Below are 23,783 nucleotides of genomic sequence, written 5' to 3' on the forward strand. Positions count from 1 at the left end.
CTTCCACAGGTATGTCGCCAGCAGTTCGCCTTCATTTTTTCCTGTGAGTTGGTAGGCCGTGACACCTCCTCCGAGAGACAACAATATCTTCTTGCCGTACTGCTGCTGACACACAGGAATTTGTGCATTCAGGCTTGGGCAATTCGATTGCAGCTGGTTTCTCGATGGGTCGTTGACACCGTTGAATCCAGGACCCGGATAAACCTGACCCCCGCATCGGTTTCCAAAGTTCGTTCCGGGGTAGCCGTTTGCTTGGGCTGGGAACAGATGCACAAACGAGAGGACAATTACATCAATCTCAGGCTGCTGGCATTGGCGAATCAGGTCGCCCTGATTCGGACCTTGTCCCTATGTTACAGTCAACCATGAGCTCAGGCCACCGAGTCGAAGAGGGGGCTATACGTAGTAGACGACCACGTTATTTTTCGACGTCATGTTGAAGGCTCCCCAAACCGGGACCGCTACGCCTAGGAAGGCGAGTGGGAGGAAAAGTCTCATTGCGGCGTTAGGTATCGGGGTATGAGGAACCCTTAGGGTGATTCTGGCACGGTTGTGGTACACTGAACAACAATGAGGTCTTGCAACAACGATACGTGCTAAAACAGACCAATCGTTAGGGACCAAAAACGATTGTGGCGATGTCCAGAGGACCGTCAGATCCGTGAAAGCCTCGAGGAGTTGTGTGCGAGCAGTCCAGTGAGAATGACGTAGGCAAAAGGAGCAGAGGCGATTGAAGAGGAAACAATTCTGCGGTTCCTTCTCATCGACGTCAAAACCCTCTGGATCGTTGCTTCTCTAAATAGTTACTTCAAATGCCGTCCCCTCGCGTCTCCCTTAACAGCAGGCGCAACCCCTCCATCGCGACTGCCCCGCTTCTTACGATCCTGCCACCGGCGCAAGTGTAAGAAAAGAAATGCTGGAGAGATAGTTGTCGGTTTTTGAATCAACATTATTGCCGTTGAAGAATCCGTACTCGATACCAATGGCGCCGCCGATGCAAATATCTCAATTACGTTCCCCGACTTCTGCAGGGCGGCCGATACCCCTTGACTCAGCCTGCCACCGAAGTCGATAAAGGGCAAAGCGCGTAAAGAGGCTGGGGTTTCTTCATCGCGACGCGTCGGGAATGCATCGATGAAGATTAATACAGGATTGAAATCGATCACAAAGACTTACAAGGCGTGACTTACATCATCTGCTTCAAGACGGTGAAGGAGCCGTAGTGGACGGCCGTGTCGTTCGGCGGTTTCGGTGGGTCCCGGTCACCGAAACCGCCGAAAGCCCCGCCAAAACGCCAACCGATGTTTTAGCCCGCCCGGCCGCGCGTTCACTCGCTCCTGTTTAGGCTGGAAAGTTTATAAAGCTCACTTACTCTCCACCCAACTTTGTTTCAGCACCTCGCACTTTCACAGCATTCTTTCAACCATTCAAACATCATGACTGTCCTTCCCGAGACAATGAGCTGCCTCGTAGCGCCGAGGTACTGCGCACCGGCTGAGTGGGAAGTGGCCGAATTACCACTTCCAGTAATCACGAAACCGACGGATATCATTATAGAGGTTCATGCCGTAGCGATCATGAAAGGCGACTGCCAGAAGGCCAGAGGTTCCACTCTCATTGCAAAGCGTGATGAAACGTACCCACTGAACTCTTGCGCCTGGCCAAGGCTGATACCAATGCTCGCTTCCTACGTAGTTTTCCGGCCACGATTGGCTGTGAGGACGCCGGAGTCGTCACGGCCATAGGTTCCGAGGTTAAGAATCTCAAAGTTGGCGACGCCGTATACGGGACTGCTGTCACCCGCCCAGTCTTCAGAGAACCTGGTCCGGGGTTTTGCTCCGAATATGTCCTCACTCAGGAGAAGATGATGCTTCCTAAGCCAACGCACATGAGTTTCGAAGAAGCCGCATCCCTTGCGGGATACACTGTCACTGCATACCAGACCATCAAGTGCGGTCTAGCACTGGCTGGTGATGAGAGCCTTGAGGGGAAGACCATTTTTATCCCAGGAGCCTTGAGCGGAGGTGGTTTCACTGCCATTCAGGGTGCTAAAATTGTCTTTGGGGCTGGAAAGATCATCTCAACCGTTTCAACACCGAAAATGAGTCTTGTAGAGCAGTACCTGCCTGGTCTCGTAGACTTCATAGTGAACACACAATGGACTGCCATGAGTTCCGGCATCCCGCTGCTAAACCCAGAGACAGGTATACTTAAGTCCATTGCATCCACACCTCCATCATCAGTATTCAAGGGTATCGTATGACCTGATGCAGCCCCGACATGGCTCTGCTGGTTGCTTGAACTAGCTCAGCTATGGTATAAATGGAAGTTGCGCGGAACAAATATCAAACACGAGTTCGTGTCGGGAAACCCAGAATAGCGAGAGGATTTGGAAAGTATTGGAGAGTTCATTGCGACAGGAAAAGTCAAGGGAGTGTTCAGAGTTTCAGATCTTTCAGACATCGAGAAGGTGAGACAAGAGTGCCAAAAGGTGTCCACTGGCAAAGGAGGAATCGGAAGATACATTGTGCGGATCAAGGCATGAGCTTCGTATCTCTCACCAAAACTCTTCATCTTGTTGATGGTACAGTCTCTTTGCACTTTCAATTGATGCAATCTATCAGCCGTTTCCCCTTCGATATAGTAGAGCATTTCCTATTATATCCGAGAAACCTCATTGTGTAGACACAACCCTAGGAAGAAGTTGATTGGTCTACAGTTGCCAACGGCTTGAATGTCCCATTGCGCCTCACTTGTGGCGCAGCGCATCCCTAGGGAGCAACCAAATTGTGACTGGCTCCAAAGTCAGGACTTATGTCTACTGTAAGACCCACCGAACTCTGGCTTTTAGGCGGCCACATATCGCTGCTTAAAACTATGCATGACCAACCTCTCTTGTATACTGGACCTTGGTTGCACTTCTCAACGACCAAGACAATCGCATCAATGTCGCTAGACCACTTTTTGGTCCTCCCAGACGGACGCACACTCAGCTACAGCGCATTTGGCATCACGCCACAACCGGATCAGCCGGCTATCTTCCACTTCCATGGCCTTCCCGGCTCTCATTGCGAAGGCCAATCCATCCACGAAGCAGCCGTCAAACAGAACGTCTGTGTCATCGCCATAACACGCCCAGGCTATGGCGGCTCGACCTTCCAGCCGAATCGTACCATCCTCTCATTTCCTCAGGATGTCATCCACCTCGCAGACCACCTGAAGATCGACCGTTTTGCAGTGCTTGGTATCTCAGGCGGTTGTCCATATGCTCTTGCCTGCCTTCACTCGATTCCGCCGACGCGCTTGGCTGGTGTCGCTGTTGTCTCTGGGATGTACCCATCAGACCTCGGACTCGGCGGCATGATGCTCATCAACCGCATCCTCTTCACCTTGGCTCCTTGGGTGCCGCGTCTTGTTGAGATTGTGACTGACTGGGAGGTGGGAAGCCTCGTCAGAGACACAAACCATCCCGAACGGTTTGAGAAGTCTGTGGTTGATAGCTTTAGAAGCCGACCGATCGAGGATCAACAAGCTATTTTTGCTAATGATGGTAAGATCCTGAGCATCTTGGTACAAAGCACCTGCGAAGCGCTGCGCGAGAGCTCTCGAGGCTTCGTGTGGGAGGCTGGACTGTTCGGGAGCTCGTGGGGTTTTGAGTTGGGAAACTTGTTTGTAGATAAGGGAGGGTTGGTGATGTGGCATGGAGGCAAGGATGTTAATGTTCCCCTAAGGATGGCTAGAGATGCTGCGGAGTTGATTCCAGGGGCAGAGTTGAGGGTTGATGAGAATGAGGCACATATCAGTCTGTTGGCTAACAAAACAGACGAAATAATCTCCGTATTGAAGGGAATGTTGAGAAGATAGCGTGTATGTACAGCTATTCCTCCTACTTAAACTCCTATAGTAATGACAACTTAATGAAGGTTATATTACTTCATTCTATCGTGGGACTTTGTGCCTTCTGTATTGAGGACTATTCTCTACATAAACCTGTTACCAACGCTGCTGCCAAGGTCATTGGCTCAAGTTCGAGCAGTTAGCAAGGTAATTAAAACAGGAAGTCGCAAGACATTATAACGTTATATCTCTTGCCGAGGTGCCGCCGCTCGAGGAAGCCAAGTAAGTTATAGATTGACCTTTGCATTACCTTGACTTGCATAGTAACTGCTGGAAGTGGTCAATCGAAGGCATGGAACAGCGTTATTTATCTGGCATGGGTCAGTTTTACAGTACATCTGATGTCTCTCTCTGTACTTCGAAGTCGGCTTAAGCGAAATATGGTGTCACGGTGTATCCGAGTCAGTGCTATCACTCTCGTCTTTGCGCTTCTCGTTGCAGCGTTAGTACCGACAACTACAACTACGATAGACTACAGGACGACAGAGGCCATGCCGATTCGATGTTTTTGGAATGCTAATCAAAACCTTCCTGACATAGTCCTTGGACGCGATTATAACTCCATCGTTGCGTACTTGACTCTCATCAGCACCTTCATCTGGAAATTGGCTCAGCTTTTTGATGCAACTCGGAAACGCATCTATCTCTGGGGAAGATTACAGCTTGAGTGCTACTTCGAGAGATTAGCAAAGCGAATTCTCCAGAAACAACCACGCAGCCTACTGTCAATTGCTCATTACAAGATGATAGTTATTATCTACGTGGTCTACGTTCCATTTATGGAACTTTTTGAATCGTTCATGGCTAGCATAATATTGCTTACCTATACCTTAGTGTGGGGTACTATACAGCTTACAGTCAGTCAAAAATCTCTGCTTAAGAGTCAGGAACAGTCAGTTATAGAGGCAGAACAAGAGATGGGATTCGGCCAGATACTCCCTTTGCTATTACTGACTCAGCCTGCACTAGCTAAATTAGAAATTCTGCTTAGTATGACTTCTTTACCAACTGTGACATATTGAATAGAGTGCAAAAATTGCTAACAATTCCATAGACAAAAGCAAGACCTCGACGGCTTCTTACACGACAGTGCAGACAAGAGGTCCTTTACAGCCGCCCGTTGATGCACCACGCAGGCTAGCAGAGGTATTACAGAATCCTAGCGCACCATTGCTTTCTGTAACCGAAAAGGCCGATGGGACGCGCCCGGATCCGATGATCCATTACCTTTATCAATCTCGGGCTTTCAAGGCCCTCCTTCTTGAAGCGTGGCTCTCCCTATTGATATGCTTAGGCCTCGCCCTTATGTACTTGTTCTTCCGAGGTAGCGTTGATTATATCGCTACACCATTGATAATTGCTTCATGGGTCCCTGGAACATCTTTATTCTTTTACATTACTACTCTGCCGTGGAGCAAGCGGCTTAGGTAGTAGTGTGTCAGGGTTCTATGGAGGTTACCATCCAAGCGGGCCGGAGCAGTGGCCAGACATTTAAACATTCATAAAGGCTCGATGGCCGGGGCAGTATATAGCGGTTCTGCGGGTCCTTAGATCAGAGGGGAGCTTTAATTCACTGAGCTTTCGACCTGAAACCTACCTGCGACCTCGCTCATAACCCGCCACTGAAATAGGGCCTAGATGTTCTAGCTTGATTAATGTCTAATATTTAAAATCTTTCCTGGCGCTAAGAATCCCTCCAAATGACTATATTATCTGGGACAATACAGCAGATACTGGTACGCTCTGGGACATCGTATCACGTGCGGGCAGAGTGAAAAAATGACACACTATGTACTATCTTCTCAACAAGGCTGGGATACAGTATACTATGCTAAAGAAGTACCAGTACATTGCATGTGCAGATTTGAGATCCCTTATGAGAAACATAGTTTGCCATGAAATTTATGCCCTGCTAGTAACTTTTTTTTCGATCTGTTACAGTGCCGGTAATTCCAACATAAGTGTAGGCGAGTAGGCCCGCTTAATCTAACAGGCTGGTGTGTACTGCGTTCACCTTGACAGCTTCAGTCTACAGCAAGAAATTTTGCAATAATACTGACTGACAAGATCGTATTTGAGGCCACTGTTTTAATTTCCTGATATTAGAGAACTACAAAATTATAATTTGATGCCTTTTTCCAGGCAACTTTTGCAATAGCCAAGAAGAAATAATGGGGTTGTGCAGGGCATGTGAGACGCAGAATGTAGGCACTGTAGCTCAGGGTGGTTCAAGTTGGTCCAGGCTGAAGCAGCATCGGCCCATTTCCAAAGATGGAATAAAAAAGATATAGCTGATAATCTTATGTTCGTGCTTTGCATCTTGTATCATGATTTGCTATGAATGTGTTCCTGGTTTATCCGATGACATAGTAGAGAATTCCAGGATACAGACTTTTTGAGATCATCATGTTTTAGTTATTTTACACCTTGATGGATGTACGAAGCATTTTGAGGCACTCAAGAAGAACATTTGAATTAGTACAAACAACAAATGTTGAATAGTCAGAGAGGTCGCTGGAATCTCCTAATACGTTGACTTTTCACTTGAGTAACTTCTGAACAACTCACTGGGAGTAATCATTCTGGTAAACTGTACACGTGCTGCCTGAATCCCAGGTTTTGAACATACATGGTAAAAGACATGACACTTATGTCATCGGTGTGATTACCTCAGTGGCTGTTATTCCGATTTGACATAAAAGGAAACAGGAATTGGGGGTTCTTCTTGCAAGCCATTGCCACCAGATTCCTGTGTCTTACTTCTTCAAACATCAGTCATACTGCCAAATTGGCTCATTTCTCCCAATTCATTTACTTGTACTTCACCCCGACCTTGGGCAGCTTCACATTATCTACTGCAGCGGTCGTGATGGTACATTTCCCTTCCCCGCCTTTCATCTCTACAACCCCCCACTGAACAGGAAGCAAGTATCCGTTTTCTCGGTCTTCTTCCAACACATGGCAAGCTGCGCTGATCGCCAAGCTGTTCGTCGACACCATTCTCATCGTGCCATCGTAACGGCGGAATCCAATACCTATTATGACGAGCACAAGGACAATTCCGGAAAGCAACGCTTTACGCCAGAGTCAGAAAGTACAAGCGGCTACGAGGATGGCAAGTCGTAAACTCACTGACGAATACCGCGATTGGGCTATAGCCACAAGTTGAGAACGAGTGGGTCTCATCATCAGTCCCGTCCGGGAAGACCGCTCGTATCCGTGCCAAGAAGAGGCTTTGCGAGACCAACCAGTGCATTAAGGTTGAGCTTGCAGACAAGGGTATCCCGTATCGCAGGGGAAGCGAGATGGAATAGCTCGATCGCTGAATACCAAAGGGCTCAGAAACCCTCAAAGTCTTCCGGTATTCGGTTTTGTACAGTCGGCTAAATTCTCTTTGCACCAGGAACGTACTGAGCATGGTGTTGTAGAGAACATATAGGACTGAGAGAATCAGCTGAGGCATATTAGCTAGAATAACGTTGGCGATTAGACCTGCAGGATCTGTACGCGGCATATTAATGTACAAATAGGTGAACGGCGTCAACGCTCCGAAGCCAAGCTTCCAGAGCTCTGGGATGCTGACTTTGATCTTTCGGTGCCGTAGACTGGTGAAAGACAGGATAAGTAGGATGGCTGCAACGCCGATCAGGAGAAGACACCTGTGGCGGAGTCAGCTGGACGCCTGGTTGGATTTCTGGCGCGGTTGGCTTACATCAAGAGGAGTGTTACCCATCGACGAAGACTCGCAGCCGATCTCCATTGCTTAGCTTCAGTCTGAAAGATACGAGAGGGCAGTACAGTGTGTGAACCATCTGCAACCTTCTTCAATGTCGAAGGTGGGCGCCTCACGAACCAGTCCTTGAACTTTCTTGTAGTCAAGAAGTCGTACTTCGTCATCAGGCCCATGCCGACGGTCTGCTTGCAGGGTTCTCTCATGAAGGAAGAAATTGCATCACCCAGGGTGGATATCACTTCCTTTGCCTTATCTTGCCCGTGTTTCTGCCTTTTTCTCATAATCCAGATTGATATCATGATAAGGACCTTGATCAGATTCATAAGGATAATCGTGAACATGATTGGTGGCGAATACTCGAATCGGCACTTTGCGCTGAGACTTGCTGGTGGTTGGACGCGGCATTCAGCAACATCGTATCGCTTGCGCCCAAGTAACCATTTTGTTACAGGCTTCGGCGGCGACATAGCATAGAATCCGTCGGTGCCGTTTCCCAGAGCCCACATGTTCTTTGCCCAGTCGTCCAGACGGGGCACAATGGAGACGTACATCAACAGGCTGTCATCTGGTGTGCTCTGCACTGACTCGTTCCTGACCAGAATTATCACATCTCCTTGAGGTTTCCAATAATCATCATATAAGTCAAAGCAAGAGGAGACGTCTTTTGTTTCGTATGTCGAGGCAGCTTCCTGCATCCCGTGGATGATCTTTGCGTAGTCCAAGTTTGGTGGGTTGACACGAGATTCGTTCCACCCCCAGTTTCCAGCACGATTGAATTCAGCCGTTTCGAGGCTCCACGAGCTACCGTTCAAAAAAGAGTTTTTGACGACTGCCACTGTGTAGTTGTGAGATGATAGCGACTGGAACACTGCAGAGTTGTAACTAGCAACGATTCGTCAGCCGGACAGCTTTTCTCGCCAGAAGACGACGACCAAACTCTTACATTAGATGTATCGGAATGGAAGTGAGCGCTAGTAATGCCCAAGAAACTCGCTGCCAGTCACTGATATATTTCAGATTGCGGAGGCTGGGTATACCGATGTCCAACCACTTGCCCTTTTCGTGCGCGGCATCAATGTTTTCGCGAGTAGGGGCGGCTTGCAACTGCATACAGAAGTTGGAAGCAGAAAGCATCCCCGTGCCCAATAGGTTGATGAGTAGATGCAACCACCGGTCCAGCTGCTGTACCGTCGAGCAGTCACCCTGGTAGATGAGGCCTACCCCGTTCTTGCTGCCGTACCTCGAGTAGGCGAAAATAGTCACACTAAGGTTCGCGATCAAAACGCTGCTGATGATGCCAATATGGATCATGAGCGCACGGCTTCTCTTCGACAACCAAATGCTCCAACTGCTGTTCTCATCGCGTTCGATCTGGGGGAACCATCCTGAAAGAAGGGTTCTGTCGGCGAACCGGTCAGCTCTAAAGTCCGAGCGACTTTCTGTGTTACATGTGTCGTTTACTAAAGGGGTGTTGTCTTCGACCGAGGCAGCGGGGGAGGGTGGTGTTGTTCTTGTTTGGCTTGGTTCGATTGTCAGCATTTCAACCGCGGACCCGCTACTACTACTTGTTAGCCGGTCTTGTTCAACTTCACCTGCATGGAGATTACCAACGTACTAGTCTTCCGCAGAGACCCGTGAGGCCATGGTCATGCTACAAGGTGAGATGTCGAACATGCGCCAATATCCTCGTCTTCGACATTTTCGGGTTTCCACTCGGCTATTTCAACGACGGAGAGAAAACACTCCCCGAGAAGAGGGTCAGCAGTAAGTGACAAGGCTGTAGTAGCCATGTTTTTCCAGTCTTGGTTCTTGACGATTTCGGCATTTGACCCGTCTTTTGGATAGCACAACTCCACTTTGTATGGAACCCCAGTATACGTCGTTATCAAAAGCTTACTCCCCCTAGGATGCACCTACCCATCCAACCAGCTAAGAACTCCTTGTTCGATGACAAGTTGAAGAAGACGTGCCTAAGTATAAAAGACTCAGAATAGAAATGATGAAAGAGGTATGTATTTACATTATCGGTTGAGAGATTACTACAGTGGTTTCCAAAACAATTTAATGTGCTACGTCCATTGCATACATATTTGCCGCACACCCCTACCCCAGGCATGTATGATATCTCGGCTGTCAGATCAGGCTGCTATCGTCACTGCCATGCAACGCAGCAAGCTAAGGCCGGTCAGACTGCTAATCACTATTTGGTGGGTACTTTGTTCCGTGTGATTAGATAGCTGATTGATGTGCAGCTGCGTATCCTGAACCAATGCAAAAAGCTGCAAAGTACCGCCGATAAGAACTGCTTCGATGATACTCAATGACGGGAGTGGTCAAATCAGGCTGGATGCAGAATTCGGGACTCGCTCAAAGATTAGCAAAGTTCCACCCAAACAGTGTTGAGTAACGGAAACGTGTAACGATGATATGTCCAGACAAACCAATCTGCCACCAATAGATTGTTCAAGGCATACCTTGCACTGCACTTTTTCGCAGCCTCGGCAGTCAACACGGGCCCAAATGTCGGACGAGGGACGCCAGTAAACTAGTTCTCTGAAATCCCCAAGGGCCCCCAAAGACCTCATAGTGACAGAACTTATGAGGTCTCTGATCATATCATTTGCTACAGAAATGACGTTATTGCTGAGATTGATCAGCCAAGTCTTTCGTCACATGTTCTTCATTTAAAGCCCTCCTTCTTTCTCTATCGCCCGTCAATGCCTATATCACTTCCGTTGTATTCCCTATCAGAGAAAGAAGACAATGCTTGAGAGACAGCTTGTTGACGTGTTTGTCACCTGATGATCCGTAAATTTGAACTGGGTGCAACTTACATACTTGGTTGATCTATCATATCTATGTACAAGCTTTAAGTCAGACTCACTGCCTAATATTTTCCGGTGGTGCGAGCCGTACTACGAGCCAAAGAGCGCACTAAGGGACGCGAATTCACGAGCGACAGGCAGTTGTTGAAGCCGGATACACAGTAAAGATGATGCTGCCGCGAACAATTTCTGCTGGCTTTAAATGATCCCCAATCAGCACAGCTTGTAGGCCATGACCTCATCTACAATAGTTGAAATTCGTTGAATCCATTGCCTGACCCGTCCAAGGTTCTATTTTGAAGTAAACTTTGATTTGTAAGAGAGCAGAAGCAAAATTATGAAGGCCCTTCGGAATTTATGTTGTATCGCTCTCACCTTGTCTCATTAATGGCGTCCTCATCTTGCCAAACGCCAGCTAATCGATCGCAACCGCATATGATCAGCTTGTGATCACAGGGAAATGTTAATGGTAAGTAGGGGAGAACCATCAGACCGCGTGATATTTAAGATTTCAAAGTCTGACAAGGGCAAAATCGCCGCACACGCCGTCAACTCTAAGGGTCAGCCTCATGCTTCCTTATCCTTCTGCCTGCTGTGCCTTATGTGACTTCTCAACCATCGCTTTACGTGTATGTACAACCGACGATGATCAATCAAGAGGATTATACCGGCGGAGTATTGAGAAAAAGGACGTTTAACAGAGGTCAAAACCAATACCCACTGTCATCTAAACTTTGTGGTCCAGGGAGGGAGTTAAAGGGTAGGCGTATTTGAGTACTATTATTCTCAAGAATGAATGTCGACATTTGGGGAAGAAAAGAACTAGAGTTTGGGACTCCGCCTAAGTTAAGGGTAAGTAAAGGAAGTTTAACTAGTGAGAAGACGAGCTTTCTGTAATATGTGTGTCGAGGTCGCAGTGTCCAGGTACTCGATCAAAAATTGGACATCACTGTAAAAGATACGGTGGATGGCGAAGTGCCCTACATGGGTGGTACTAAGCTCTTATTGGTGGATTTTAGAAGCTGAGTCGATGTAACGGCATCTCGGTCTTTTCATATGGCGAGATATAAGCCAAGCTAATTGGATACCGGACCAATGGAGTAGTAACGGATTACCGGGTATACATTACTATCTATACCGCAGTGTGAGGAAAACGTTAAGCGGGCTGCACGTATATCGCAACGGATTCTGCCGTTTCTGGTTCGTGACAAATAGCACAACCAACAAATCTGTATGCAGAAATATTAATTTGCAAAGACCAACAATACTTCTTATCTCAAGTACGACTGCATTTGCATATTCAGAGAAACAATGAAGTCCTTCTTAGCACTGGCCGTGGGCTTCTTCCTTTACAGCGTAACTGCTGTTTCATCTGAAGCCAACAGTAGAGGATCTCTTGATATTCCCCGCAGAATCGTGAAGAGGTGAGATTGTTCAAGCGCTCTAGTGCTGTCTAGAAGGCGGGATTTCGTATAATCCAGCTATTGAAACCTGACTCCTTCTATAGACTCAACACGGCGCAAATCACATATTTTCCAGCGGCGAAACCAACGGGCACTGGAGTTCTTGTGTGTCCTGGTGGCGGCTACGCCAATGTGGCTCTCGTAAAGGAGGGGTATACCCCAGCGGCGTTCCTAAACAACCTAGGTATCGATGCATGGGTTCTCGACTACACCACAGTCTCAAACGCAACTGCGCCCATCTACCCGGCACCCCAGATCGAAGCGCTTAACGCTCTGGATTATATTCGCAAACAAAACCGCACCACCAAGCTCGGCATCTGGGGCTTCTCGGCAGGCGGCCACCTATCGGCAGTGACGCTCACTAACCCGGCGGCCCGCCTCGACTTTGGCATCCTTGCCTACCCTGTCATCACTCTTGAAGGGAACTACACCCATATAGGTTCGCGCAACAACCTTATTGGTCCCAATGCAACCGCCGAGATGCAGCACAAGCTGTCGGCACAGAACCTCGTTTCCGCGACAACACCGCCCACCTTTTTGTTTCACACGTTCAACGATGGCACTGTCCCTGTGCAGAACACGCTCCTCTTCGTTGAGGCGATGGCGGCCTACAAGCGGCCGACACAGGTGCTGATCCTTCCTGATGGATCCCATGGACTGGGCTTGGCTCTCAACGATCCTAAGCGCAGCTGGACACCTGAACTGGCGCGATTCTTGCAGTATTCTATCTAAAGGTCACCTAAAAGCTACATCGGCCTGTCCATCAGCCTTGACTACTTTATAGTCATTGTAGAACGACACTGTGGTAAACGTAATTGGAACACCACTATATCAGCAGCGTTTAGCTGACTGGGGAATATACATGAAGGTGTAGCGATCGATGTTGATAATGGCAAATTCTCAATAAAAATGGCCAGTTTATTAGGATGAAAAACCAGTCCTCTGCCGTGTCCAATTCGAGGTGTCTTGCTGTGTACATGATGGAGTATGTATTTCAGCTAGTGCGTCTGCCCTTCTAGCACCTCTTGCTCGTCCAAGTCCTCAATGTCAGGTATACTTCTCCCCAGAAATTGACTATGCCACTTGAGCAGCGCCGAGATTGTGTCAAAGACATCGCATTGTCCGGACCCATAGCCGTATACCGCCAGGCATACGGCTCAGTTTCCTGATCGGGCCGGTTTCTTTGGCAAAAGACTATGTAAAGTCACTGTTAACGCCATCACCCGACTCCCATCCAGCAGCACATTTCCACGGAGTATTGACTAGCAGCTCCTCAGGTGTCTTGACTATAGCGTCGATCGTATGATCTGCCTGAGGTTCCGCACTGGTCCAGAACGTGGCCTGATATCTCGATTTGCCATATCCCACCCCGGGGCCAGTCAGCGCATTTACGTGCTTCGCAAGAACACGAAGCTCAGGAGGAGCCGTAGTTCTCTGGTGAACCTCTTCGAGACATACTCTCTTCAGTGCACTCTCCAAATGGGCGCAGGGACACTGGGGAGCCACACGACACTTAATCTACAGGATCCCAGTTCTTGTCCAGTCATAGTTGTGACCAATCTATGTTTAATTTCACGTCAGAGTCTAGCGCAGCGGCTACACCTGCGTTTCTGGTTCCAGATGTGCTCTCAAAGGACGTAGCTCTTGGTTTTAACTCGATCAAAACAACAAGAACCGAACCAATTATAAATCTTTCAACTTGTCCTTGTCGGAGGCGCCATTATTAGTTTTTAATGGTGTGGGAGCGAAGTCGCCTAGCGAGGCGGGCTTTAACGGGCTAGAATATTCTAGTGTAGATAGTGAAAGGACACCAACTCGACCATAGGGTGTATCAGTAAAGCCATGGTTAGTTCAAGAACCTCCTAGCTCAGAACGCACCATCATTTTGAGAGCGTCTTGCGTCAGCCATACGGCAATCGTGCCGTCGCCGTCGAATTATGCTAACTTCTTCGTCTAAGCCGAACCTTCAAGGGCAGGTCAGTGCATGGAGTTAGTTGACGAGCCTCCCGCGTGAGCACAGGCCATGGCATATCCATCTTGCTCGAGCGGTGGAGGTCAATCTCGGTATCGGGTCCGTTCCGTCACTGTAGGCTTCCGGCTCGGCGGTGGCCGGGGCTTGCTGAGGACCGCACGCACAGACCCATCACTAAAGGACGGCGGGCTCAGGGCCTACCAGCATCTCACTCCACCTATACCCAATGACGCGCAACACCACCGCTGTGCCGCGTACGAGCGGTAACGTAACCAGGGAATGCTGCCCCCCCTCTGAGACGCCACAGTGTTCCTGAATTGATGGTACAAGACGTTTGCGCACCGAGCGTGTTCTGAATTCGAGGTTATCGCCCTGGTTCAGCCTCCTCTACTGCGGCCACGAGGTTCGAGGGTTATTGAGGTTCATCTAAAGATGAGCCTCTGCCACAAACGACACATGCACGCATACACGGTGCTCGTCTCGCATCCCCCATGACACCAATGGGTAACTCAGAGACAGGCAGTCGGCTGGGCTGATTCTTTAACTATCCGTGACAGATTGTGACGAGGGTGGTTTGGCTGTCCGCCCGTTATGATGAAGATAATGAACCTCAATTTCACCTCACACGTCTCCCCCCCAGACTAGCCAAAAACACAGGTATTCAGTTCTCCCTACATAATCCCACAGCCTCCTCCGCTCCTTCGCCATTCCGACTTTCTCTTTCTAATTCTATTCTGTCGGGGGTTAGTACCATGCCACTGGCTTTTTCTTATCATCCCAGATACGACTTCACCTGCAAACTCTTGACCTACGGCAAGCCTTATTTCCGGCCCGGATTTCAGTCGTATTGGTAAGTCTCTTATCCCTTGATGCCCGGGAATCCAGTTGCTGACCCGCGCCACAGTCGTTTAGCTGCTCCGCCCCGAACGGAACACCAACCGATCCTCCCTCGTCTGGGGAGCCAACCTTAGACATGGACCACGACCAGTTGCGCTCGCTCTCTAGCGAGACGGCTGGCTGTGTCCATGTCGATAACGGCTTCACACGCCATTCTTCAACGGCGTTCGACAGTTACCATGCGCCGCTTGACATGTACAGCGACCAGCTGCACTTCATTATGGGACCTTACGCCTATGACCTGGTGCTCGATATTTCTGACGCTGATGCTGCCCCTGGGGCAATCTGCTACCATACTCGCCGCCCCAATACCAACAGCCGGTCCCGAATATCCAAGAGCAGGATCCTGAGCAGGCGTGGAAGCAGGTATCCACCAATTTGCCGGTTCGAATCAGCAGCCCATGGGATCCCGTTGCCCCCAACGCAGATTTTCTCGCGCCCAAGCCCGAGCATGATAACTATGGCAGCACTGCCACGCTCAGTCATCCCACATACAGCCAAACCGATACGTCCTACCTAGGCCATCGCCGTATCGCGCCATCCACCGGGGATGAAAGGAGCATTATCAGCGAGTACACGAACAACTCCAACCGCTCCACCAAATGCAGCGACTGTGGAGCGCTCGTGAACTCGAGGCTGATGCAGCGACACCGTCAAGACCGTCACCGGCAGGATGACGACCTGCAATACACATGCAAATGCACGTACAAGGCCCCGCCTGCACGCAAATGGAACTACCTCCGGCACATCGACAAGTGCAAAGTGAAGGATGACTCCCAACGGGCTTTCACGTGCATCTGCCAGAAGACGTCGAACGACTTGCAGCCTCATCTCGATCACATTAAGGACTGCGGGAAGAAGCGAGTCGGACGGCCCCCAAACAGCGCTCGAACTATCAGCTAAGCCAGGCATTGGCGACTCCGCCCCTTGGGGGCCATCCCACAGCCTGCACCACTCACGGTTTTCAGGGTTGGATGCATTCTCTCCTGCGTCCTCAATGCTCGATAACGATCATTTGCGCTTCGACTTCATCTCGGTGCACTCACCTGAGTAGGTTCTGCGTAAAGACTTGATAGCAGATAGTCCTCGAAACTTACGTCTCGTTGGACTTTACGAGCGGGGCAGGGTGTAGCTAGCTTTCAACAATCCACTTATTCATATTCTTGTTATGAAGTCTGCGATGTTATGGCTGGGTGATGCTGAAGTTAATACTGTATAATCAGTGCATACGATTACTGTTTTTTGGGCCATGCAAAAGTAGTGGAGATCTTTTGCTGCCATATTCTGTCGAGGTGTGGTATCAATAACACAACGAGCCATAAGACGAAGCGACCCTCATGGCTTGATAGTGTGAGGAAGAAGAAGGAAAGATGACGGCGGAAAATGCGGTCTTCGCAAATGATACTTATACTTCATTATTTTGTTGCCTAGATAAAAGAGGATGGCCTCGTGACTTTGATAGCAATCGTAATCGTTGGTGCGCTACAATCAGGATTCTCCAATTCCTCTCTCATCTGCCCAGTTTAACGAAGGATTGTCGAAAATGATCCAGGGAGGCTGGGAAAGGCATTATGGTCACCGAACACAGACATGACAACATTTTCTTCCCTTTGCCCTTCAAAAGCAGTAGCCCGAGAAGTGTGAGGTACATTTCAGCCTAAACTCGGTGAGACAGGGTCCAGCCATTGGCCCTCACCCCCAGTTTGAGGTTCATTTCCTGAGCTGAGATAGGACGGCCTTCGCTTCTTCTATTCATACTGCATTTCCAACTTGGAACAGTCCGAGAGGTACCTGTGGTCCGCCCAGCGGTCGACGCCCAATTCGGAGGTCCTGTAACATCATAGGCCCGGACGCCTGGCCGCCTTGCCAGAGAATTTACTCGGAGATTACTTTGAAGAGAGATTGCTGCCTAAACCCGATACCGAAATAGGTTCCGAGTGTGAAAATCGCGAACATGCAATCTGATGTTTAGAGACGCTTTACCTCACTGGTAGCACTGTTGGTTCACTCGTATACTTTCACGACGAATCCCCATTGCCTTGTTCTCATCACAGAGCCCAACTCATGTGCCCCTTCACAAAATGCTGTACTTCATTGACTCAACAGGCGCTTCTTCACTTGTTACCATATTTTTTCAACGTGTTGCAACTTTCTACTTTTGAATTATTGCTCAACACAATTATTCTGCTTAGTTGGCTCATGTTGACATTAAACAACTTCATGATAGACCGCATCCTATGCCATTTACGGGTTCGTCTCCTCCAGACCGAGATAATTGAAGTCCCACGAAAACCAACGATTCGAATTGCAGAAAGAGAGAGCTGCTTTCCCACAACGCATTTCGCGTCTAGTGCGTCAGTTTACAGGCAATTTTTTATAGAAACGTGTGCTCACGACAGCATCACGCCGCCATGTCCCAGGCTGAAATAATTCTTGTTGGCGAAAAGTACCGAATACAAAGTCACAAAGTCAGTGATGATTTTCTCGACGTCTTTATAGTCGCCGACGTCCATGGTACCTACTATGAGGCACAGGCCTTCACGCCCATTGCGGAGATGCCACAAGAACGGGAAGGCCTCCGCCAGGCGCGGCGGCGGCGCATGCGACGCATACGTAGCTCCCCGAACTTTGCGGACGAGTTCGAGCATGGCGGGCGCCGGTTCCTGGTGTCGAGGGTGCAGAGGAGTGGCAATGAGTGGGCGTACTTGCAGAGCCTAGAACGACGTGCATGTGAAGGGCGAAAGTTCTTGACGCAAGAACAGGAGCTCATACGTGGAGAGCAGCATAGAGAATACAGATGCCTCGGTACAGTTCAGAGGACATTGGAGCAGCAACAGCCACGATCAAGCTATGCGGAGGCAGTTATGTCAAGTAATATGGAGTTCTCGGAGGGTGTGAATCCACAGGCGGAGAGGAGGCACCTGTGCCTTACGCTGGGCGGTTCTAAAGGGTTCAAGAGATGTATAGTGTAAGTTTGAGAGCACCGCACACATAGTTACACGAAGCGAAGTTCCAACCGCATGACTGGCTTTTACCGCGTTGGCACCTGCAGTATCGCTGATTCATCGTTTGGTGATCAAAAGGACGTTGCGACCCATCATGTTTCTTTGCGAGGTGGATGTGGCATTACCATCGCTTCGTTCCTTCAGGTTTATGCTAGATCAATATCGCGATATTATTGATACAAGGGCATGTGTTGTATATCTCGGATTGCGTTCACCAGCCAACGGCGTACAACCGTCGAACTGATACCGCAGTTACGATCGTTACAGCTGTTTTTCGTCCAAATGGCAATGCCTTCAAGATACTTGTTGAGCTACTGCAACGTATCCCTACTTCACGGGTGGCCACATTGTTTTCGTTCCCCAGACTGCAGTGGCAGCAGAACTATTTCGACAGTTGGTTCTGCAAGAAAATACACAAAGCGAGATTTCAGCACAACGAAGAGGCGCATCACGGCCGGTGGACCTGTTGGGGGTCAATCCCGAATATATGCCCGAAGGCGTTGAACTGATGCTCCGGGTCATTTTCTGTCTAGCCACTGCCATTCGATCATGGGTCAGCCTTTTTTTTCTAGAGAAAGTCTCACAGCAGGTGACCGAGACAGGCCGGATGCGAGACCCGATGGGTGGAGACTTCGAACGGCGATGTGGAGAGACACCCGGCTTGCCTGGGCGCGGGGGACGGGGGCCGTATGCCTGTATTTCTCTCCGACCATAGCCCGTGCGCGTTTACTAGACAAAGAGGCCGAAACTTTCAGTTTAACCAATGCAACCTTCTGCGCATGCGGCCCACGATTTAGTATGAAAGGAGGACCGGCCTAAGACGTGGGTTTGTGGAATCTGTGTCACCCGAGTTGTCGTGCGCTCAGGCGAGATTTGGTGGGTCCCATTAAGACCCCGCGGGCACTGTCGCGAACACAGCGCGCTTCTACGTAAATAGGTACAGACGCGACGCGCCAGGCTAAAGTGCTTTGGAGCTGTGACACGCATTCCAGCTCTCCCCCCAGCACTTGACAAATTCTAGCGTCAACCATCCTCTCACCCAAAGCATGCACATAATCCACCAGCACAACATCGTCAATTGATCTTCAGGGACTCATTGCGCCGCGTCCATTCAGCCTTCCACATCCTTCCGCAGCATTTCACGCCACCGAGTCCGCAAAACCAAAATGGCCTTCAAGCGCAAGCGCTCTGAATCGGAGCTCTTCACCTCTTTCAACTCGCCCGCCCGCTCCGAGTCGAGCATCGAGTCCTTCGAATCCCCCATTTCCCCTAGTCCCGTTTATCCTCGTGCCTACGTGACGCCCTCGCATCTTCCCAGCCGGACGATGAAGCGCTTCCGCGACAATAGACCATCCGAAAACCAGATCCATCGTGAGTCCTGCCTACTGCTTCTGTACCCCCTCCACGAGACTGAATGCTTACGAACTACATTGGTGACAGAGCGTACTCTAAACATGCTGTACTCCGCCCAGCAGCAGGGCCAGTACATCATCAACCAAACCCACGACGCGAACCTCGAACCCTCCCCCGCCCCCACCTCACGCAGCACGCAAAAGTCCCTCCACAGCTTCTGGAACATCAAGTCCGCGGCGCCCAGCCTCTCCCCGTCCTCGGCTCCGTCTGTGGCCCAGGCGGTGCTCTCGCCGATAAGCTGCGAAGATTGCGGTACGGGGCTGGGATCCTCTGACGGCGGGATGGATGGCATGGATGTCGACGATGCTTACAACTACGGCGCCGGCTTTGAGGCGGATCACTCCTGCGGTGCGTGCGGCAAGCACGTTTGCTCGCACTGCTCTGTCACAAACCTCGGCGAGCAGCGGAGGTGTTTGCGGTGTGCTGGACGGACGGCTTGGGGAGGGAGGAACAGCTCCAGCTTGACGACCTCGTCCATGCGTATTTGCTAGGCATCATGATTGGAGGTCTGTTTCCGGAGCGGCTTTGGTCATCGCAGAGCTTTTTGGATCTCTAGATGCATTGCGTCTGGGTTTTGAGCTTTGCTTGGTTTATGAGGGGGGGGCGTTTCTGGGTGGCGATAACTCTTTGCATGGGCGTTGAAATATATATATCACGGGATACCATAGGATATCGAGAATACCAATTAAAATTTATTTCGTACTAGCCGCGGCGTCTGTTCAATGCGACCCGCCTCCACCGGTTTCAACCCTTCCGACGCGTCCGTTACCGAATATTGGAATATTGCACTGCCAGTGGGTCTCATGTGCACTCGTTTGGTTGCGAGTTCCAACTTTTACACCCTTTTTTGATAATTCTCATCCTCGAACTTTCGGCTGAGGCCCATAGCCCTGAAATACTGGAAGAGTCCCGAGATGTCGGGCATCTCATTGGCTCACTGTATTGTGTATTGCTCTTCGGCTTGGGAAAGTCTCAGAATATTGAACCTCGAGTGAGTAGAAACCTCGATCTGAGTAAATCTGGTACCATATGCTCCAGGACTGTATTACTATGGACAGAGCAAACCTTCACCATGCGGAATATATGGCGTGTTTTAGATTTCTGCAAATATTTCATACTTCCTTTCCTCTATCAGGTTCTTGTAAAGAACTTTCGACGCATGCTTGGGGAGTTATATGGAAAAGCTTTAAGCGAATTCATTGCAGATATGGCTAGAGAAACTGGCCGCTAGCGACGTTGGCTTTTTTCGCCCAAAGGCTTGAACGGCTGCGAAGAAGGAAGGCTTCCTTCGTTGAAGGCTTATTCGACGGCGCGGTTAGCAGTGGTACATTGTCCGATTCTATGGCATTAGTATAGTCATCTTCAAAGGCACTGGCTATAAAACTGAGTCGAAGAGGACGATTGATACATGGACGACTTTTGACACTTGGTTAAGCTCAAGGAACCAGCGGCCTTCTCAGCAGCGAACATACTGAACACATTGCTAGAAGAATGGAAAAAAGAGTTGGATCAGTCAGTCGATAAAGATGAGAGCCCTGTGTTGTACTTTGGGGCCCGGGTGGAAGAAGATCAGGAAAGTCATCTCATCTGGAGCGACTATTTCAGACAGAGGCGACCTTTCGTGACCAAGCTGAGCAAGTGGAGACAGCGAAAGGACAAGGTTGTTGAGCTGGGAAATAACAGTCGATTTGACGCCAGCCAGGTTGACGGTGCACAAGCCAAGTTGACAGCACGTTGGCGGGTATAGCTTCCGATTGGTGGGAGCTCTCGTCTGTTGTTATATACCGCAAAGCTAAAGACTTTCTGGAGATTCTGGAGACGTCAAATGTGGAACAGTATAAAGAAAGGCAATTAGAGGCTGACCAAATTTTTTTTAGACATGAGGAGGAGTGACGCTAGAATATGCAGTAGGGCATATCAGAATGGCCGTCTCATACTAAGCCTCACTGAGTTGCATGGTTCTGGATGCTGCTGATATTGTGCCCCTTTTGTGTAAACGCGTGACTCGTAAATCCCATCGCAGCTGTTTCAACCAGGAATGCGCTGTTCCCTGTCCACTTCAGGGGTTGCCAAATACCGCAGTCAAAATTCTTCGCAACGTTTCAACACTCGGAATGCAATTCTCTTATCCAGGTACCCTCAACGCGAAGGGCGGTGAGCAGCTAGTTGCTGGAAACATATCAACCCATTTCTCCACAGCTATGCGAGGCGGACTCGGCGACTAGATGCCTCTCGGCTATGCTGCATCACAAGGATAAGGAAGGGGAAGACAAGAGATACCGAATGAGGAAATACCGGACACACAGACCGGGCGTTCGGTAGATCAACTACATGGAAGTATACTACCGATTGAGAATTCATCTGCTCATAATTAAACACCGAAACGCTCGGGTACTCAAGGGTCTGATGAATCAACAAATAACCCTGGACATATATTAGTTGCGAAAGCAAATTTCGGAGTTTGAGGACTGAAATAACCAATGTCAATGCAAAAGAAAATTTTCTGGCTAGCTCATGTTGTTACCGCTTTCTTATCGTAAAATTGTCGCCTCGCACTAGTCCGGAGTCGTCAACTTCAGGGTCCGACCCACACACAATATTTAAAGGCATTCTACCCGCTACCTCATCACTTTGCTCCCTTTATTCACCCATTTGACTACACACCATACTTCAGGGGACCAAAACCACAGCATGGCATTCACTCGAATTTCGATTTCTAATAATCTTATTCGTGACATACGAAGCTGACCGCAGACATCTACTTTGCATTCTGACACTTGCATCCTCAGTAAGTGCTCCAAGGAAAGCTTAGATTGACCATAGTTAGTCCATGTTCTAACTCGAAGCCACAGTCGATCGCTGGTCTCGGTGCAGAGCATAAACTAAACATCAACACAAACAATTTAATCCACGACTAACTTGAAATCACTCACAATGGATCCCACCGACAGCGACGCTTCAACGATACTAACGGACTACCCAGCATCGAGTGCTTCCAGACCATCATCAGCCTCGTCCGTTCCGTCCTTGGCATTGTCGTTTGACGGCCGACCAAAGCCGTTGCTTCCAGGCGCTGCTACCTCTGTGCACTTTGAGATCTGTGATACTCCTACCGCTGGACGTGCCGTCTTCGCCACCAAAGATATCGTCGCAAATACTCTGCTATGGCGCTCAGACGACCTCACAGTTTCGTCTCTTCTACAAGAGTACAGGCGTGAAGTCTGCGGACAGTGCTTTGGGTACAACTACGGTAGAGACTTGGGTATACAAGACCACACCGTTGGTTTTGCATTTTGCTCAAGTGAATGTCAAAAAGCTTGGCAGAAAGAGAATGGTGAGGTAGGTGTCCAGGCCTGGGCCGAGGTGAAGAAGTTGGTCAAGAAGAAGAATAGAGAAGACAACGAAATGGTGGACATTGATTTGCCACGACCGACGCCAGAGGAGATTACGCAAGCATGGGAGAATACCAAGGCGCAGGCGGATCTGATACTAACGTTCAGAATGGCGGAAGTGGTCGGCGATGCCAGGGACACAGGCGGGCTGCAGACCTCAGCACTGAACGGCAACGGCGGCGAGTCGATCACAAAACGACATCGGAAAGCCGTCCAGAAAGCACTTCAACAGCCTGTTCGTGCAGACGTCATGGGCTTCTGCGTCAGTGGCATCATTGCCCAGTACGAGAATCCCCAGAAGTGGAAGCACCTGCTCTCGCTAGCAGTGGACTCAACGCCATACTCCAGCGCTGACGACTTACACGCCTTCACTCGCACCTATCTGCATCTCCTTGCAATCCTTCCCCTACCTCTGCTTCCCTTCACCACGCCAGAGTTGCTCTTACTTCTCTCCTCGCGTGATAGCCACAACGCGTTCGGCATACGCTCCTTGGAAGATGAGGGATCTGAGCTCTTTGGTTACGGTTGCTGGCCCGCAGCGAGCTACTTCAACCATTCATGTGGCCCGAACGTTGAGAAAAGGAGGGAGGGCAGGGCGTGGGAATTTAGGGCAGCAAGGGATGTCAGGAAGGGAGAGCAACTGTGCATCACTTACCTCGGCGGGGAGGAGAAGAAAATGTCAAGAGACGAGAGGATGCTGACATTGAGAAGGAATTGGGGCTTCGAGTGTGCGTGCAAGAGGTGTGAAGAAGGAGCTGTAGTCAGTGCCATATGACTGATCAGATCAATGTCTGCTTACAACCATGGATCCATTACCCCTCTGGAATATCTGATAGCGAATTCCGCTGGGAACAAGACACGAACGATATGCTTATAAAATCTCCATAATCCACATGGCTTTGTTTTTTCCGTGCAGTGAAATCATCCAAGGTTGTTGACTTTAAAGTTTAGTTTAACTACTTTCGGTGGGGGAGGGGAGGGGGTAGCTGCAGCTATCTACCATCTAACCTTAGTTTGGGCCAATGAGACGAGACTGTCATTTTTGACGGTCACGCACCGGCCTATCATGAACAGGAGGTTGCCCGAATCAGCTTACCGGTTTATAGTTACCCTTGCCGTTTTCATACCAGTGAGAATGAGAAAAACCGGTATAGGCGACACACATCAAGCTCAATTCCCGCCTGCA

General features: G+C 49.5%; 6 protein-coding genes across 6 annotated transcripts; 4 read left to right on the forward strand and 2 right to left on the reverse strand.

Annotated features, from left to right (window-relative positions):
- Positions 1–7,605: 7,605 nt before the first annotated feature.
- Positions 7,606–9,274, reverse strand: ColSpa_01796 (uncharacterized protein; the record flags this gene model as incomplete). Its single annotated transcript, XM_049268008.1, has 3 exons — positions 7,606–8,512; positions 8,574–9,065; positions 9,246–9,274. 3 exons carry the CDS (start codon positions 9,272–9,274, stop codon positions 7,606–7,608), a joined length of 1,428 nt encoding a protein of 475 aa, XP_049123965.1.
- Positions 9,275–11,766: 2,492 nt separating this feature from the next.
- On the forward strand, positions 11,767–12,650 carry ColSpa_01797 (endo-1,4-beta-xylanase B; the record flags this gene model as incomplete). The annotated part of the gene is made up of 2 exons (XM_049268009.1): positions 11,767–11,879; positions 11,963–12,650. 2 exons carry the CDS (start codon positions 11,767–11,769, stop codon positions 12,648–12,650), a joined length of 801 nt encoding a protein of 266 aa, XP_049123966.1.
- Positions 12,651–14,863: 2,213 nt separating this feature from the next.
- On the forward strand, positions 14,864–15,690 carry ColSpa_01798 (uncharacterized protein; the record flags this gene model as incomplete). The annotated part of the gene is made up of 2 exons (XM_049268010.1): positions 14,864–15,031; positions 15,106–15,690. 2 exons carry the CDS (start codon positions 14,864–14,866, stop codon positions 15,688–15,690), a joined length of 753 nt encoding a protein of 250 aa, XP_049123967.1.
- Positions 15,691–17,177: 1,487 nt separating this feature from the next.
- ColSpa_01799 (uncharacterized protein) lies at positions 17,178–17,435 on the reverse strand (the record flags this gene model as incomplete). The annotated part of the gene is made up of 1 exon (XM_049268011.1): positions 17,178–17,435. The coding sequence occupies one exon, from the start codon at positions 17,433–17,435 to the stop codon at positions 17,178–17,180; it is 258 nt and encodes an 85-aa protein (XP_049123968.1).
- A 1,523-nt stretch (positions 17,436–18,958) lies between these two features.
- ColSpa_01800 (uncharacterized protein) lies at positions 18,959–19,696 on the forward strand (the record flags this gene model as incomplete). The annotated part of the gene is made up of 2 exons (XM_049268012.1): positions 18,959–19,163; positions 19,233–19,696. The coding sequence occupies 2 exons, from the start codon at positions 18,959–18,961 to the stop codon at positions 19,694–19,696; spliced, it is 669 nt and encodes a 222-aa protein (XP_049123969.1).
- Positions 19,697–22,139: 2,443 nt separating this feature from the next.
- ColSpa_01801 (putative protein phosphatase) lies at positions 22,140–23,372 on the forward strand (the record flags this gene model as incomplete). Its single annotated transcript, XM_049268013.1, has 1 exon — positions 22,140–23,372. The coding sequence occupies one exon, from the start codon at positions 22,140–22,142 to the stop codon at positions 23,370–23,372; it is 1,233 nt and encodes a 410-aa protein (XP_049123970.1).
- Positions 23,373–23,783: the final 411 nt, after the last annotated feature.

The sequence above is a fragment of the Colletotrichum spaethianum genome (assembly GCF_022836535.1).
Source record: "Colletotrichum spaethianum MAFF 239500 DNA, contig03, whole genome shotgun sequence".
Lineage (NCBI taxonomy): Eukaryota > Fungi > Ascomycota > Sordariomycetes > Glomerellales > Glomerellaceae > Colletotrichum > Colletotrichum spaethianum.